At 43.3% G+C, this 15339-nt stretch overlaps 1 protein-coding gene across 21 annotated transcripts in view; it reads left to right on the top strand.

Annotated features, from left to right (window-relative positions):
- APBB2 (amyloid beta precursor protein binding family B member 2) overlaps nucleotides 1–15339 on the top strand; it is a 398765-nt gene that overhangs the window by 273661 nt on the left and 109765 nt on the right. For 18 of the 21 annotated variants that reach the window (NM_001133964.2, XM_063723212.1, XM_063723215.1 and 15 more), the window contains 3 exon segments: nucleotides 3033–3095; nucleotides 3473–3558; nucleotides 3656–3716. In NM_001133964.2, coding sequence (NP_001127436.2) covers nucleotides 3033–3095; nucleotides 3473–3558; nucleotides 3656–3716 — 210 coding nt within the window. 21 annotated transcript variants of the gene reach the window in all.

Genomic DNA, 15339 nt, shown 5'->3' with positions numbered 1-15339 from the left:
GGCTTTAGCTGCATTGCCTGGAAGGTTACCAGGCTCATGGAAGCTTGTTGCTCATAGAAGGTGGTCCCTGTTGGTCCGTTACCTCTTTGCCCATCTTTGTGTGTTTGTCTTACCTGAGGCATATTGTCCAACTTGCCTTTTCCCCTTTTAATGTTTTTCTCTTTGTCTCTCCTCTTCCTCCTTCATCTCTCCCACCCCTACGGGGATGGATACAGACTTTCTGTAGAACCAAAGAACCTCTGTTGGGTTGTGCTTTTTTAAAAATTTATTAACTAAAAATTATTAGCAAAACTTATTAGCCAAATATAGAAAATATTCTCTCTTCTTAGTTAAAAAAATTAGATGAATAGACCATGTAATTCTTAAAATTTAAGACAAAGTGACTTTGTCTTTCATTGACTTTAACTTTTTATAAAAGAAAAATTACGGTCACTTATGCATTGGAGAAGGTTTGTCATCTTTGATGTAAATGAATAGTTGTAAATATACGAGGGGAAGAAAGATCTTTGGCCCAGTCATAACACATATAATGCCAGTTTCCATTTCCTTACTGAGTTTTGTGCTAAAGGATTTCCTTAAGAGTGCCCGTGTTAAGTTTTTGTAAAATCACTATACAGAGCCTTTGTTTATTTAAATCTGTAAAAGGTGATTGTTGGACATTTGCCGTCTAACTCATGTTTCCATAACACGAGAGCTGGATTCTGACAGTCTTAATACTATTTTTAGCTTTTGCTTTACAGATACCCTTATGTCCAAAGAGTAAATGCATTAAAAATTTTAAAAACCACACACACATGCAGAAAACTGTTTTAATTAAGTACTGAAGACTTTTTTGAGTACTTGTTTTAGAAAATACTCTTCTTTTACTCTCTGTAGTCTCAACATATAGGGTCCCTTGGGGATAATTTCTGAAATTCTTTTTGTGAGGTAACTTTGTTTTTCTTGTTTCTTTATAAATTTCTCCACAAAGACACAATTATTGTGGGTCTTCCTAATTCATCATCTGATTATCCTTTTTTAAAGTTCAACTTAACGACAAATACTGCTCACATGTAAACAGTGATGACAATTTGTGGCCATATAAGCTTGTTTTCTTTTTGAAAAAGAAATTCTAGCTTAAAATTTTGTTTTGTACTTGATATTTCAGGTCCTCATCTCACGTCCATATTAGTAGCCCTACAGTGGTCCAAACCGAAGTTGGTCACTGGCCCATCTGTAAATGTGAGAAAAATTGGGCATCTTTCAGGAAAACGTACATGTACAAAACCCCGCACCCATTTCAGGGGTTCACAGCTCCTCTGAGCTAACAGGTTAAGATTGCCCTAGGTTATTAATTTTCTCTTCATAAAGACTGAACACTGCTTCTGGGGGTGGAGTGAGGGGAAAGGTAAGGAATTGGGCAACATTCCTGCCCTTTATTCATTAAGAGGAATTATTTTTAAAAAATAAATACAGTGGTCTAAGTTCCTATTTTATTTTGAAAAGCTGTAGTTTAGATACCTAGACCAAAAATGAAAACGACACCACGTGTGCGATAGTAATAATGGGTCTAAATTTGCAGTGTCTTTGCTCTCAGAGAGGCTTGCAGAGTTTCATAAGTGCATGTTGTACCAGGCGCCATGGCTTACGCCTGTAATCCCAGCACTTTGGAAGGCCTAAGTGGGAGGATCACTTGAGCTCAGGAGTTCAAGACCAGCCTGGGTAGCATAATGGAACTCCCCATCTCAACAAAAAAGTTTTTAAAAATTAGCCAGGTGTAGCAGCATGCACCTGAATAGTCCCAGCTACTCAGGAGGCCAAGGCGGGAGGACTGCTTGAGCTAGGAGGTCAAGGCTACAGTGAGCTGTGATTGGGCCACTGCACTCCAGCCTGGGTGACAGAGTGAGACCCTGTCTCAAAAAAATTTTTAAATAAAATAAATGCGTCTTTTGACGCACAAGACATTTAAACTTAGTTTTTTTCTGCTTTTAGTGGTTTTTAAAACTGTATCAATGTTGTGAGTAAAAGTTACAGGTCATTATTCACTTCTCATTTTCAAAGAACTTCAGTTGAAAAGTGATTTAGCTGCAAAGTTTTGGTGGTTGATTTCTTATACAAACAGATTTGCCTAATCAGTCAGTAAAGCAAATTCACAAGACTGTCCCTGAGTTTTATTAGCCTTGCTTGCTTATTTCCCCAAATCTTAGATGAAAAATACTTGAATATTCACTAGGCCTAGTAGAAAGAAAAGACATTTTCTCATTGTCTGAGGTGGATGGAGGAGTTGTTTAGATTTGGAAATCAGTTATTGCAAGAGCTCTCCCAACAAAACCAGGCTTCATGCCTTGCACTATAATTATGTTTAGAAAATCATTTCATGATCAAGTATTAATTTGTGAAGAAGCTTTTGTAGCAAAAAAAAAAAAGAAAGTAGAGCTTTTATGAATTACAGGAATTTATGTTAGACTGTTTAGAGCTGTTTTTTGTTAGGTTAAATTTCCGCCAAATGTTGATGTCAGTCTGTGTTCTTCACTAACCCTCTCTCCCCATCATTCTCCTTTTTTTCTTTTAAGTGAAAATATCTTGACCCCCAACTTTTGGGGCCCTCAGCCGTGGGCATTCCCTAGTTTCCAAACAAACACAGTACCCGTCCCTCATTCCACCCCCACCTCCAGAAAACAGTTCTGTTTGTTTTATAGGGAGGAAAATGGTTACTATGGAATTAGGTATGCTAGTTATTGAATACTTGGAATTATATTGTTTGCTTTTAAAATTACCTTAAGGAAATAACTTCACTGTCTGCTTCTAATAATGTTTAGTCATTTATTTGGTAAGTAATTAAAGCACCATCATTCTCCTGCCCTCGTCTTCAGGTGATAATCTAGACATAGAGGGAGTGAGCCAACAAGAGGGTGTTAGAGTTAACTTGTTCCCTAACCCATCTTGTGAATATCAATGCTAACAACAGTGTCTTGTGTTTTTTTTTTTTTCTTTTCTTTTCTTTTTCTTTAAATCAATGTGCTTTTTTCCTATGTGAATAATTATATGTCTAGAAACAGCCATGGAGTGATTTTGCTGTTCTGAATGGGGGAAAGATTAATAGTGACATTTGGAAGGCAAGTATATTGTCAGATCTTAGATCATTTAATATTTTATCCTTTCTGCATGGCTGTGGCTGTATATTTTTCTTCTTTGTGAATGTCATGCATTCTGCAGGGACACAGTGATCGGGCTTCTTGCTAGGGGCATTCAGCTCACACTCCTGTTGCCTTTTTTTGGTGTCTCCCATTATGAATGCCCCAGGTTCCCCGTTGTTTTGTAAGAACAGGAGTTTGCACCAGTCAGCATTCAACAGTCCTTGCATGCCTTTCTCTGCCTAAGCTCACGTACACTCTCTGCCTCTTGCTGGGAAGACTTTTCTCCCCTCTGATATTTGAGGCAATGAATGGACTCCTCCCCCATTGTACATTAACAAGGTTCTATTTTCCTCTAGGATTTGCATGCAGCCACTGTTAACCCGGATCCCAGTTTAAAAGAGTTTGAAGGAGCAACCCTACGCTATGCATCTTTGAAACTCAGGTAGGACATTAGTAGGATCGACCTGCTGTCAATGTATGGCTTTGTGCAGATAGTTTGCAATAGAATTCTAAGTCCACTTTTCTGTTTTTCTGCCTAGAAATGCCCCACACCCTGATGATGATGATGCTTGTAGTATCAACAGTGACCCAGAAGCCAAGGTTTGTAAAGACTTGCTTTCAGACACCAGGTTATATTCTTAGATCCAAATAATGACTTTGGATCATGGTCCAGTTTTTACAAACCATCAACCCAGAGCCATTTAATAACTAATTATCCCTCAATTTTCTCTCTTTCCTAATCTCCCTGACACTTGAAGAAAATCCCTAGGCTAAGTTAGGTTTGGGGGGATTTCTAGAACCATCAAGACTCTGCCTATATCTCACTACGTCAGCTCTTTGCACAGTGTAATAAGTTACCATTATTGTTCAAATGGGTGGGCTTTATAAGTCTTTAAAGATACACCAGGCTCTGCCTTGCAAAGCAATGGGAGAGGAAGCTAAACAGGTAGGGTATGAGACCCCTCCCACCTACTGCCACCAGAGCAGCCCCATATCTGCGCAAGGTGAAATCTCTTTGCCATTCCTGTCATAAACACAGATTGGAGAATTAGGTTTTATGATGGAAAACTGGGGGCATTGGGGGCAAACTTGTGTCCATTTTGTTTCTGGACTTCTGGTAGGATGCTAACAGAGCCAGCTTTCTGGGCATATGGCCAGTGCAGCTGCACAGGCCCCACAATGAGAAGGCCCCTGTGTGTGGGGATGAATGCTTCAAGGTTGTTGTCAGGAAATTCTTAATCTTTGAATTTGTATCTTATAAGTCAAGTCCAATGGAATGTCCATGAGAGGGCTGGGCTTTGGATTACACACAGTCCTGCCACCTCCCAGCGTCCCTGGGCGGTTCTCACCTTCTGGCCACCCGGCATCTCAGGCCCTGCCAGACCTCCCTATCTCCCTCCCTACGTAGAGACTTCTACTGCCCTCTACCGCGGAACAGACATGGGTGTGAGCACGGGAGGGTTGGGGTCAAGTGCACACTCCCTGGGTATCTTGGGGTTGGAGCGTGGTGGTGACCAGCCCAGTCTGGGCTGGCAACACTGCTGTGTGTTCCGCAGGCGACTCAGTGGGGGTGAGCCTCTTGCCTACCCGTAGTCCAGGCACCTAGCATGTCCCAACACTGATGTTGCAATACATTTATGGGCCACCCATCTGCTGTGGGTTGAGATTGTGGGCCCATGGGAAGAGAGGATTCCTGGCTTGATTTTCCCACCCCTGGTCAGTGCATGGTGCATCTGTCCAGTAGCTGATGGGAGAGGGGACCCAGAAGCCAATGGTCTGTGTGCGTGTACCAAGATATGGACAGGGCCCTGAGTGTTTGTAAGGGTTTGCACTTACTCTACAAGTATCCCCATGCCTGAGGGATTGTAACATTAAATAGCAATTAAAAAACACATTAACGGCCAGGTGTGATGCCTCACGCCTGTATTCCCAGCACTTTTGGAGGCCGAGGGGACGCGGATCACCTGAGGTCAGGAGTTCAAGACTGGCCACATGGCGACACCCCGTCTCTACTAAAAATACAAAAATTAGCCAGGCTTGTTGGCACATGCCTGTAATCCCAGCTACTCAGCAGGCTGAGGCAGGAGAATCACTTGAACCCAGGAGGCAGAGGTTGCAGTGAGCTGAGATTGCGCCACTGCACACCAGCCTGGGTGACAGAGCGAGACTCCATCTCAAAACAAAACAAAACATCTTAACAAGCCAAGAGAAAGCATACGGAAGAAAGGAAAAAGCTTTATGTTTTAGTATTGTTTATAGCATCTTCCCCCTGCTTTTTGAACAGAGGCGGGGGCTTGCATTTTCATTTTGCTGGTGCTAACAACCATGGAATTCCACCTTGTCTACTTCAGCACCTTCCCCTCCCCTCCCCTTCACCCTCCTGTACCATGGAGGGAGAAAGAATCTTCCCAGATTCTTTTTTATTTGTTCTGAATCCCAAAGCAGATCTGTGTCTACAAATAACATCGCAAACAGGTTTTCTTAGTAACAGTTAAGAGGGGAACACCATACAGGTTCAAAACCTTGACCACTTTGCCAGAAACTGCCATATTGCCAGTTGGTTCTGTAAGTATCTTAGGGCTTGCAGTGAAATCTGTGCTGCTTCTGGTCAAGTCAGCTTTGTTCTGAGCACAGCCAGTAACATCATGGCCACTCTAGAGCCAGTGGCATTCTGAACAAGTCCTTGGGCTGCTTCTAACATGCTGGTCTTTAAAGATAAACTTTATGGTAAGGAACGCGGGTTGTGAACAATTTGCTTTGCTACTTGATGTTTTACAAATTCTATCAGCAAAGGCTGGAAGAGGAGCAGTGAATATCTCTGTCCACCACTAAGGGCTGGGGCAGTGATGTATGTGGAGCCAGGGTGTGAAATTGACAAGGGGGAAAGCATGGAATGGAGATGGAATTGTAATAGGAATAGGAGGACTGGTTCCATTAAATCCAAGTCAGTGGGTTGGGCTTTCTCTTTTTCCCTTCCGGCTGTGTTGCTTACTGAATTCTTTATCTGCCACCTTTTTATTGCCAGCATGTCTATTTCAATGCCTGTTATGAGTCTGTTCATGTTAATAAGGAAGCTCAGCTTTGTCTTACGTTCCTAAAGCTGTGCTTAGTTTTAAACAACAACAAAAAATACATGCATTGTATTATTTATCTGTGTCTTACTTTGTTCCATAGAAGATGTGAGGAGACTTCTAAGAACAAACACTTTAAAAAAAAAAAAAAGGGCACAGAAAATATAAGAGAATAATCAGTGCATCAGTCTGGGCTGGAACAATATAGAGAGTAAGGAAAGATCAGCCTGGGGAGAATGAAAAACCTACAGCTTTTCAGATCTCAAGATTTGCACAGCTGCTAACATGGACCTGCAGGTGGGGTCTTCTGTGTGTGCCTCCTGGTGATTATTTAACCTGAGGTTTCTTAGTATGAATGGAATGAATGCCTAGAAGAGCTCATCAGAATCTTAAAAGGACTTTTGCAAGCCGGTACAGTGGCTTACGCCTGTAATCTCAGCACTTCGAGAGCCCAGGAGTTTGAGACCAGCCTGGCAACATAGCGAGACCTTGTCGCTACAAAGAAATTAAAAAATAGCTGGGTGTGGTGTCCCATGCCTGTGGTCCCAGCTACCTGGGAGACTGAGGTGGGAGGAGCCTGGGAGGTAAAGGCCGCAGTGAGCCATAACTGTGGCACTGCTGTCCATGAGAAGTCCATGAGTTCAGAGCTGACTTTAGTGAAGACACATTGGAGGAGCTTCCGTCCCCTATCGGAGTCATTCCTGCCTGTTTTGTGTTGCCTGGGGGCCACAGCCAGCACCTCAGAGGGAGGAGTGGCACGACCTAGGCTTTCTGGATGTTCCAGTGCCTTTGTAGAATAAGTTACTCACCTTAGATGACCCTTTACATTCTTCCAGTCCACCTAGAACCAGGGAACCAAGTAGTCCCCTCCCCCCAAAAAATCCTGACTTTAAAAATAATATTTGGGCCGGGCACAGTGGCTCATGCCTGTAATCCAAGCACTTTGGGAGGGAAAGGCGGGCAGATCACGAGGTCAAGAAATCAAGGCCATCTTGGCTAACACAGTGAAACCCCGTCTCTACTAAAAATACAAAAAATTATCTGGGCGTGGTGGCGGGCACCTGTAGTCCCAGCTACTCAGGAGGCTGAGTGAGGCAGGAGAATTGCATGAACCCGGGAGGCGGAGCTTGCAGTGAGCCGAGATTGTGCCACTGCACTCCAGCCTGGGTGACAGAGCAAGACTCCATCTCAAAAAATAAATAAATAAGTAAATAAAAATAATATTTGATATACTATGGAATTCTAAATATAGTCTGTGAGGAATGATTACTTAAAAAGTTATTACAGAAAATATCTTCCTTACTCCCTACTTAAAACTTGCATGCTGAAAAAAATAAAAATTATTTTTAGACTGTCAGGATGGGGACACTTCCAAATCCTCTTCAGCTACTACTCTGAATCTGGGCATCTTAATCAGTTGTTCAGTGAAACCTCTAAATAGCAATGGCAACACAAAATCACCACACACACACACGCATACGCACGCGCGCGCGCACACACACACACACACACACACACAAAACTTCCCCAAAGAGCAGTCTTTTTCTAACTGAAAATGTTTTTTGAACCTACCAAAATTTTTATGCAGTAAAGTTTTTGTACTTGATAGCCATATACGTGTTTGTATATAATTCTGAGTTCACTGTTTAACTTTTTATTTTGAAATAATTACAGATTTGTAGAAAAGTTGCAAATATTGAGTTCTCATAGACCCCTTCACCTAGCTTTCCCTAATATTAACTTCTTCATAATCATGGTACAGCGGTCAAAACTAAGAAATTAATATTGATATCATATCATTTGCTATAAACTTTATTCACATTTTCTCATTTTTTTCAACTAATAACCTTAATCTGTTCCAGGACCCAGCCTAGGAGACTGTGTTGCATATAGTGAGCTCTTGAAAAATTATATCACATGCTCCTCTTTGTAGTCCTCGCCTTGGTCACTCTTAATTCCATGGTAATATTTCATTTAATTAATAGCACCGTAATCTGTCTAGGCACCAGTATCCATAGGAGCAGTTTTTCCCCCCACTACAGAGCAGAGCTACAACTTCATAAAAATAGGTGACTTTTTTTTTTTAAATTATTGCTTTGGTATAGGTTGCTAAAACTGGTATTACTGGGGCAAAGGCTATTGGTTTTATTGCTTCTGTCACTTACTGCAAAATTACTTTCCAGAAAGCCTGTAGCAGCATATAATCCCATCAGTAATATCCTAGAGTACTCCTCTAGGATATCATGTATCCTAGAGGATACATGATCATGTATCAGTTCACTCAAGGCTTTGTCATTTGTATTTATTCATCTTAGTTTATTGTGTGTGAGCTACTACCCCCTAGTTTTAAAATTTCCCCTTATTGGCCCAGTGCAGTGGCTCACACCTGTAATCCCAGCACTCTGGGAGGCCAAGGCGGGTGGATCACGAGGTCAGGAGATCCAGACCATCCTGGCTAACATGGTGAGACCCCATCTCTACTAAAAATACAAAAAATTAGCCAGGCGTGGTGGTGGGTGCCTGTAGTCCCAGCTACTTGGGAGGCTGAGGCAGGAGAATGGCGTGAACCCGGGAGACAGAGCTTGCAGTGGGCTGAGATCGCATCAGCCTGGGCGACAGAGCAGGACTCTGTCTCAAAAAAAAAAAAAAAAAAATTTCCTCTTATTAAATTATCATAGACACAGGACATTTCCTGTGAAACTCTCTTTCTTTCCATTCCTGGCTGTTTTTTCGTCTTATTTTTCTATGCATTTTAAAAGTAAGATTTTTATTCAGAAATAATTTTAGATTTATAGCAAAGTTACAAAGATAGTACAGAGTTCTCATAGCCCCTTCTCCAGATCGCCATCATGTTGTATCCTACAGAATCATAGTACATTTGTCAAAACAAAGAAATTAACATCAATAGAAAATTATTAATAAACACTGTATTCTGATTTTTAATAAACACTGTATTCTGATTTTACCAGTTTTTCTTCTGATGCCCTTTTGTGTTCCAGGATCTAATCTAGGATGTCATATTGCATTTTAGTCTCTATGCATTCATTCATTCATTCATTCATTTTGAGACAGAAGCTCGCTCTGTCATCCAGGCTGGAGTGCAGTGGTGCGATCTCGGCTCACTGCAACCTCTGCCTTCTGGGTTCAAGTGACTCTCCTGCCCCTACCTGCTGAGTAGCCGGGATTAGAGGTGTACACCACCACACCCAGCTAATTTTTTTATTTTTAGTAGAGACACGGTTTCACCATGTTGGCCAGGCTGACCTCGAACATCTGATCTCAAGTGATCCATCCGCCTCGGCCTCTCAAAGTGCTGGGATTACAGGTATGAGCCACCGCACCCGGCCACATTTTTTTATTATTATTATTTATTTATTTTTGAGACGGAGTGTCGCTCTTCTTGCCCAGGCTGGAGTGCAGTGGTGCAATCTCAGCTCACTGCAACCTCTGCCTCCTGGTTCAATCGATTCTCCTGCCTCAGCCTCCCAAGTAGCTGGGATTACAGGCATGTGTCACCACGCCTGGATGATGTGTGTGTGTGTGTGTTTTCTTTAGTAGAGATGTTGTTTCATCATGTTGGTCACGCTGGTCTTGAACTCCTGACCTCAGGCGATCCCACTGCCTCGGCCTCCCAAAGTGCTGGGATTACAAGCATGAGCCACTGCTCCCAGTCCCCTATGCATTTTTAACTTCAGAACTATCTGCTTCTGTAATTTTACACATTTTCTTCAGTCAGTTCTTTTTCTATTTTACGCCACTTTTCCATGGAAAATGTTTTAAAACTTTCTATATCCAAGGCTTTTGTAAATGATTGCCCCTCAGGCCGCATTTATTAAGAAGACAACTCCTTGGCATGTTTTAGGCGGCCAGGTAGCTTGCACTTCTCAATCCCCATCACCTGCTGTGCTCATCTTACTTTAATATCTTAGATTTGGAATTTAGCCCTTTTCCCGTGGCACATGGCTGACCAAATTCTTGATTAACATTCAAATAAAAACCAGTTAAAATCAAATTGTAGAAAACTTAATGCTTTGAAATATATATACCGTTTCGTCAGAGTTCTTTTCTGTCCTTTGTGTAACTCCGCTCAGACTTCTGTAAAGGAGATGTTCTGCCACCTGGTGGACAATACTGAAAATTACATCTTTAAAGAAGAGGTGCTGGGCGCGGTGGCTCATGCTTTAAGTAATCCCAGCACCTAGGGAGGCTCAGGCAGGCGGATCTCTTGAGCCCAGGATTTCGAGACCAGCCTGGGCAACATGGTGAAACCCTGTCTCTACAAAAAATGCAAATATTAGCCTAACGTGGTGGCATGCGCCTGTAGTCCCAGCTACTCGGGAGGCTGAGGTGGGAAGATCACCCGAGCCCAAGGAGGTCGAGGCTACAGTGAGCCATGATCAGCCACTGCACTTCAGCCTGGGTGACAGATTGAGACCCTGTCTCTAAAAAAAAAGAGGGGCAACATTTCATCTGGAATCAGAATTTCTTTTGCTTGGAAGTAACATTAGAGCCCATCTAATGGGCCTTTATTTTAGAGGTGAGAAAAATGAGTCATAGAGTTATTTGTAATAACAACTAGTTCTTGGTGGAGATGGCATTTGAAGATGGGTCTTCTGGGCCTCTGACCGCTCCATCCTGCTGTCTCTGTCTCAGTGTATAACAAGTCATTTCAATATATTTGTCAGGAGAGGTTTTTGCTACTGTTTTTAGAACCTTGTTCTTTGAAACACATAATTAAGGAAACGGGTAAGGAAGATTATGCTGCCCCAGAGATTAAATTCTCTGGGTTTCAGCGTCCTCATCTTTCAAATGAATGTGTCATCAAATTAGAAGTCATTTCAGGTTCTGAAAAAATTTCAGATTTCAAATGAAATGTAGTAGCCCTGATCTGTGGCATCTGGAGATGAAATAGTCTGATCTGTATTTAAGTCTGGAGAAGGAAAGAGAGAGTGCCATGAACCAGGGCTGGCTGTTCTTTCCTGAACATGCACTGCGTGTGTGCCCTCCCCTCTGCCAGGCACTTACGTGCAATTTTCCTGCAAAAACAGGCATTATAGTTATGTTTCCATATTGTAGATAAAAAACTGATGCTTAGAAGACGTCAGTTATTTATCACACAGCTAGTAACTAATGGAACAGGGACTCAAACACAGATGCATTTGATTCCAAAGGCCAGGAAAGTGTCACACCCACCTGTTCCCAGTTATCACTTCTCTCAGCTTTAAGATCATTTTGGGGCCAGGTGTGGCGGATCACCTGAGGTCAGGATTTCGAGACCAGCCTGGCCAACATGACGAAACTCTTGTACCTACTAAAGATACAAAAATTAGCTGGGCGTGGTGGCACATGCCTGTGATCCCAGCTGCTCGGGAGGCTGAGGCAGGAGAATTGCTTGACCCCGGGAGGCAGAGGCAGAGGTGGCAGTGAACCAAGATCACGCCACTGCATGCCAGCCTGGGCAACAGAGCCAAGACTCCATCTCAAAAAAAAAAAAAAATGATTTTGGCATTTTGGGATTGGAGTAGCAGAGTTGTTGGAGGTGGGAATGGGTGAAGAAACTGAAAGGTCAGTGCTTGAGGACAGACTCCTCACCCTCATCCAGACTTGTGGTCCAATCCTTTGCGGTGCTTTTCACACGTAACTGTACCTGTGGGCAAATTCTGATTCATTTGCTCTGGGGTGGGACATGAAATTGCATTTCTGTTAAGTTTGCCGGTGATACCAATACTGCCAGTCTACAAACAACACAGAGTAATAACATTATACAGTTGGAAACCTGATAAAAATAAGGCACCAATTTTGTGCAGCTTCTGCAGGGAAGTAGACATAGTCTTTCTACGCAGTATCTTCTAGTTCTTTTACGGCCATTTGCAACCAATTCGCAGCTGCTCAGGAACTTTTTTATTGGCACTGGATTTTGTGAAAGCGTTGCGTGCCTCCTTACTCTTTTGCTATAACTTGCCTCAGATGGAGAGGAAGAGGAAGGAGATGAAACAAACCATCGAGTAGTAGGTTTGACAGAGCTTTCTGAACTGAATGGCGAATGGACATGAGATTCTAATATTCATCTGTGAGCTTTATTTATCTGTGCCCTCCCTTGGTTCCTATTAGCATAGATTTTCATGAAGTAATTATATTAGCAGCTACTGACTAGATTAGCACTAATAGATAAGCAGGAAGTAGTAGGGAAGTACCTTTTCTCATTCAGATTTATTTCTGCTCTGTGTAGCAAATTCATTGTCAGTACTTAGCATTTATATGGGATTTCACAGCTGCATGTAGTTCTTATAATTGATTTTTATTCATGTGGTACAGGTTTCTTCTTTCAGAAATCCTGATCTGTGTGGAAGTTTGGGTTTGATTTGCGCTGTTGATTCATTCATTGAGTCAGAGACGTTTATTGAATGCTAAGTGCGAAAGGAGCATATATACTTAATGTATGGTGTGGTTAAGAGCGTGGACTCTGGACCCAGATTGCCCGGGTTTAAAGCCAGGCTCTGCTGCTTACCAGCTGGATGACCTTGGGCAAGTTACCTACCCCCTCTGTGCCTCAGTTTCCTCATCTGCAAAATGAGGGTAATGATGGAGCCAACCTCACATGGCTGTTATAAACATTGAATTGACATACTGTAAACACTATAAATATACATGTAAAGGTCTTGGGACAGTCCTTAGCACATAATAAGCATTCTTTATGCATTCGCCATTATACTGTTCCTAATACAAGAAGGAATGGATATGGCCCCTGCCTTCAAGTAATGGAGAAGAAACAAGCAAATTCAATGCACTGTGCCAGGAGCTGAGCTACTGAGTCATGAATGGGGGTTGTTCCGTGGGCATATTCCATGGCTGGGTGAAAGGGGTGGCTCGGGTGGTTTCCCAGAAGGAGACGACACCTAAGCTAATAAGTATATTTGAATTGTCACTGGAGTTAGTGATTCTCTCTCCCCCCGCCACCATTCTTTTCAAAAAATGTAAGTGTGGAAGCTTTGAAAATGATTTGATATGTAAATTTGTGTTCATTTTCAGCAAATGCTTTTAGGAACAGATCTGTTAAGATGAGGTCCATCTGTATTTGCCCAATACTGTGGATAACATTGTTTCTGTTATCTGTTCCTGCGTGCTATGTAGCAAACCGCACCAAAACTTCGTAGCTTAAAACAATTATTTATTTTGCTCAGGATTTAGTGGGTTCCAGAGTCTGGGGAGGGTTTGGCGGTGCAGTTCCTGCCTGATCCACATGGGGGCGGCCGGAGCTGGAGGATCCTCTTCAAAGATGGCTGCTTCTCCAGCCTGCTTCCTGGCTCAGTGCTCCTCCTCACGTCCTCCAGGGCCTCTCCATGTGGCTTGGTCTTCTCATGGGGTGGTCTCTGGGTAGGCAGTTGTACTTCTTACCTGGTGTCCAGCTTCCAAGAAGCAGGAAAGTGAAGCCACCAGGTGAGGAAAGGCTCTTCCTGGCAATGGCAGCACGTCACTTCCACCGTATTCTGTTGTTCAGAGTCGTCACGATCCAGATTCAAGGAGTGGAGAAACAGACTCCACCTCTTGATGAGACAGTGGCAAGTTCACGTTACAAGGAGCGCATAGGACGGGAGGTTTTAATGCAGCCATCTTTAGGAGGTACAATCTGCCAAACATGTCATTCCCACGTTTCAGTCATTCAAAATTAGTGCCTTCAGTACAGGGCAGAAAATAGCAACATGGTTGAATCACGAAACCAAGGTCCAGAGCCAGTGATGGATATATCAAGTCCTGGCTGAATGAGATTCAGCCTCTCATGCATGGCTTTTAGGTTGGCATTCACAAGGAGAAAATAAGGATCATCTCATTCCAGCCTCAGGAGAAGCAGAAGGCGCAGAGAAACAAAGTAACCTGCCCAAGCTTGAATAGCTGGTCGTGGCAGAGCAGGACCCGAAGCCAGGTTCCCTGACCCTTGTCCAGCCTGCTTTTCCACTGAGTGGTGCAGACACTCACTGCCATTTTGGATGCTCATTTTGCCTGCTCATTTTGCCTCCTATCCCAGAGGACAGCTTTTGTGTTTCTGAAACTGTTTTCCTCCCTTTATTTGCCAACACGGCCAAGCATAATGCCGTGTTCCTGGCAGAAGCATGGCTTCCTTTCTCTTATTAACTTCTGGTCACTACACTTGCCTGAATGAGCGGTCGAGGAATTGGCAGCCGTATGTGAGTCCCCGAGTTTTGAAGGGTGCTGTTGAAACAAGATGCATTGTTGTCTAACTCTTGGCAGCTGCGCCCTCTGATGGGCAGATGCCTGGGAAAGCTAATGAAGGAAAAGCAGACTTCCCTCTTCCCCTGAAGGAATGAGGTAGGAAACAGGTGAGGAAATGGGCACCAACCAACCGCGGTGGCAGCAGCCGCCATCCTGATGGCGCCAGAGCGGCAGGTGTGTGAACCTGGCCTGGTGGGTTCTTGGCATAGAATTTTGGGCCATGAATAATCACAGAACTGAACAGCCTCGGGCAGGAGTGGCCACGGGACATCTATTCAGCAGGTCTGGGTGCTCCAGGAAGGCCAACTGGTCGAGACCTGGGGGTCCTGAAGCTGGCATTCCAAGGCCATCTGGAAAAGAGCCAGCACGTCTCAGAACTCGTTCTCTCAGGCTTGCTGCCTGAGAGCTTAATGCCAGATTCTGGTATTTAGATAGTGATGAAAGCATTTCTGCTTTATTTGCAGTTTAAAAATTGATGGAGAACTGATGGTTTTTCCTACAGAACAATTAGATTAATTCCGATGCTGGCTGGGTGCAGTGGCTCATGCCTGTAATCCCAGCACTTTGGGAGACCGAGGGGGGCGGATCCTTTGAGCTCAGGAGTTCAAGACCAGCCTGGCCAACATAGTGAGCCCCCTTCCATAAAAAAAAAAAAAAAAATACAAAATTTAGCTGGATGTGGTAGAATACAACTGTAGTCCCAGCTACTCAGGAGGCTGAGGTGGGAAGATGACTTGAGCCTGGGAGGCAGAGGTTGCAGAGAGCCAAGATGGCGCCACTGCACTCCAGCCTGGCCGACAGAGCCAGATCCTCTCTCAAAAAATAAGTAAATAAATAATTCAGATGCCAAGCCATTTCTAGCTAAGCCACAATACTTCATCACTTGTAGGATTGCTATTTAAAATCTCATCCAAGTGTGAGGC

The sequence above is a fragment of the Pongo abelii genome, chromosome 3 (genome assembly GCF_028885655.2).
Source record: "Pongo abelii isolate AG06213 chromosome 3, NHGRI_mPonAbe1-v2.0_pri, whole genome shotgun sequence".
NCBI lineage: Eukaryota > Metazoa > Chordata > Mammalia > Primates > Hominidae > Pongo > Pongo abelii.
The sequence above is the reverse complement of the archived record's forward strand: the minus strand, read 5'-3'. Positions and strand labels throughout refer to the sequence as shown.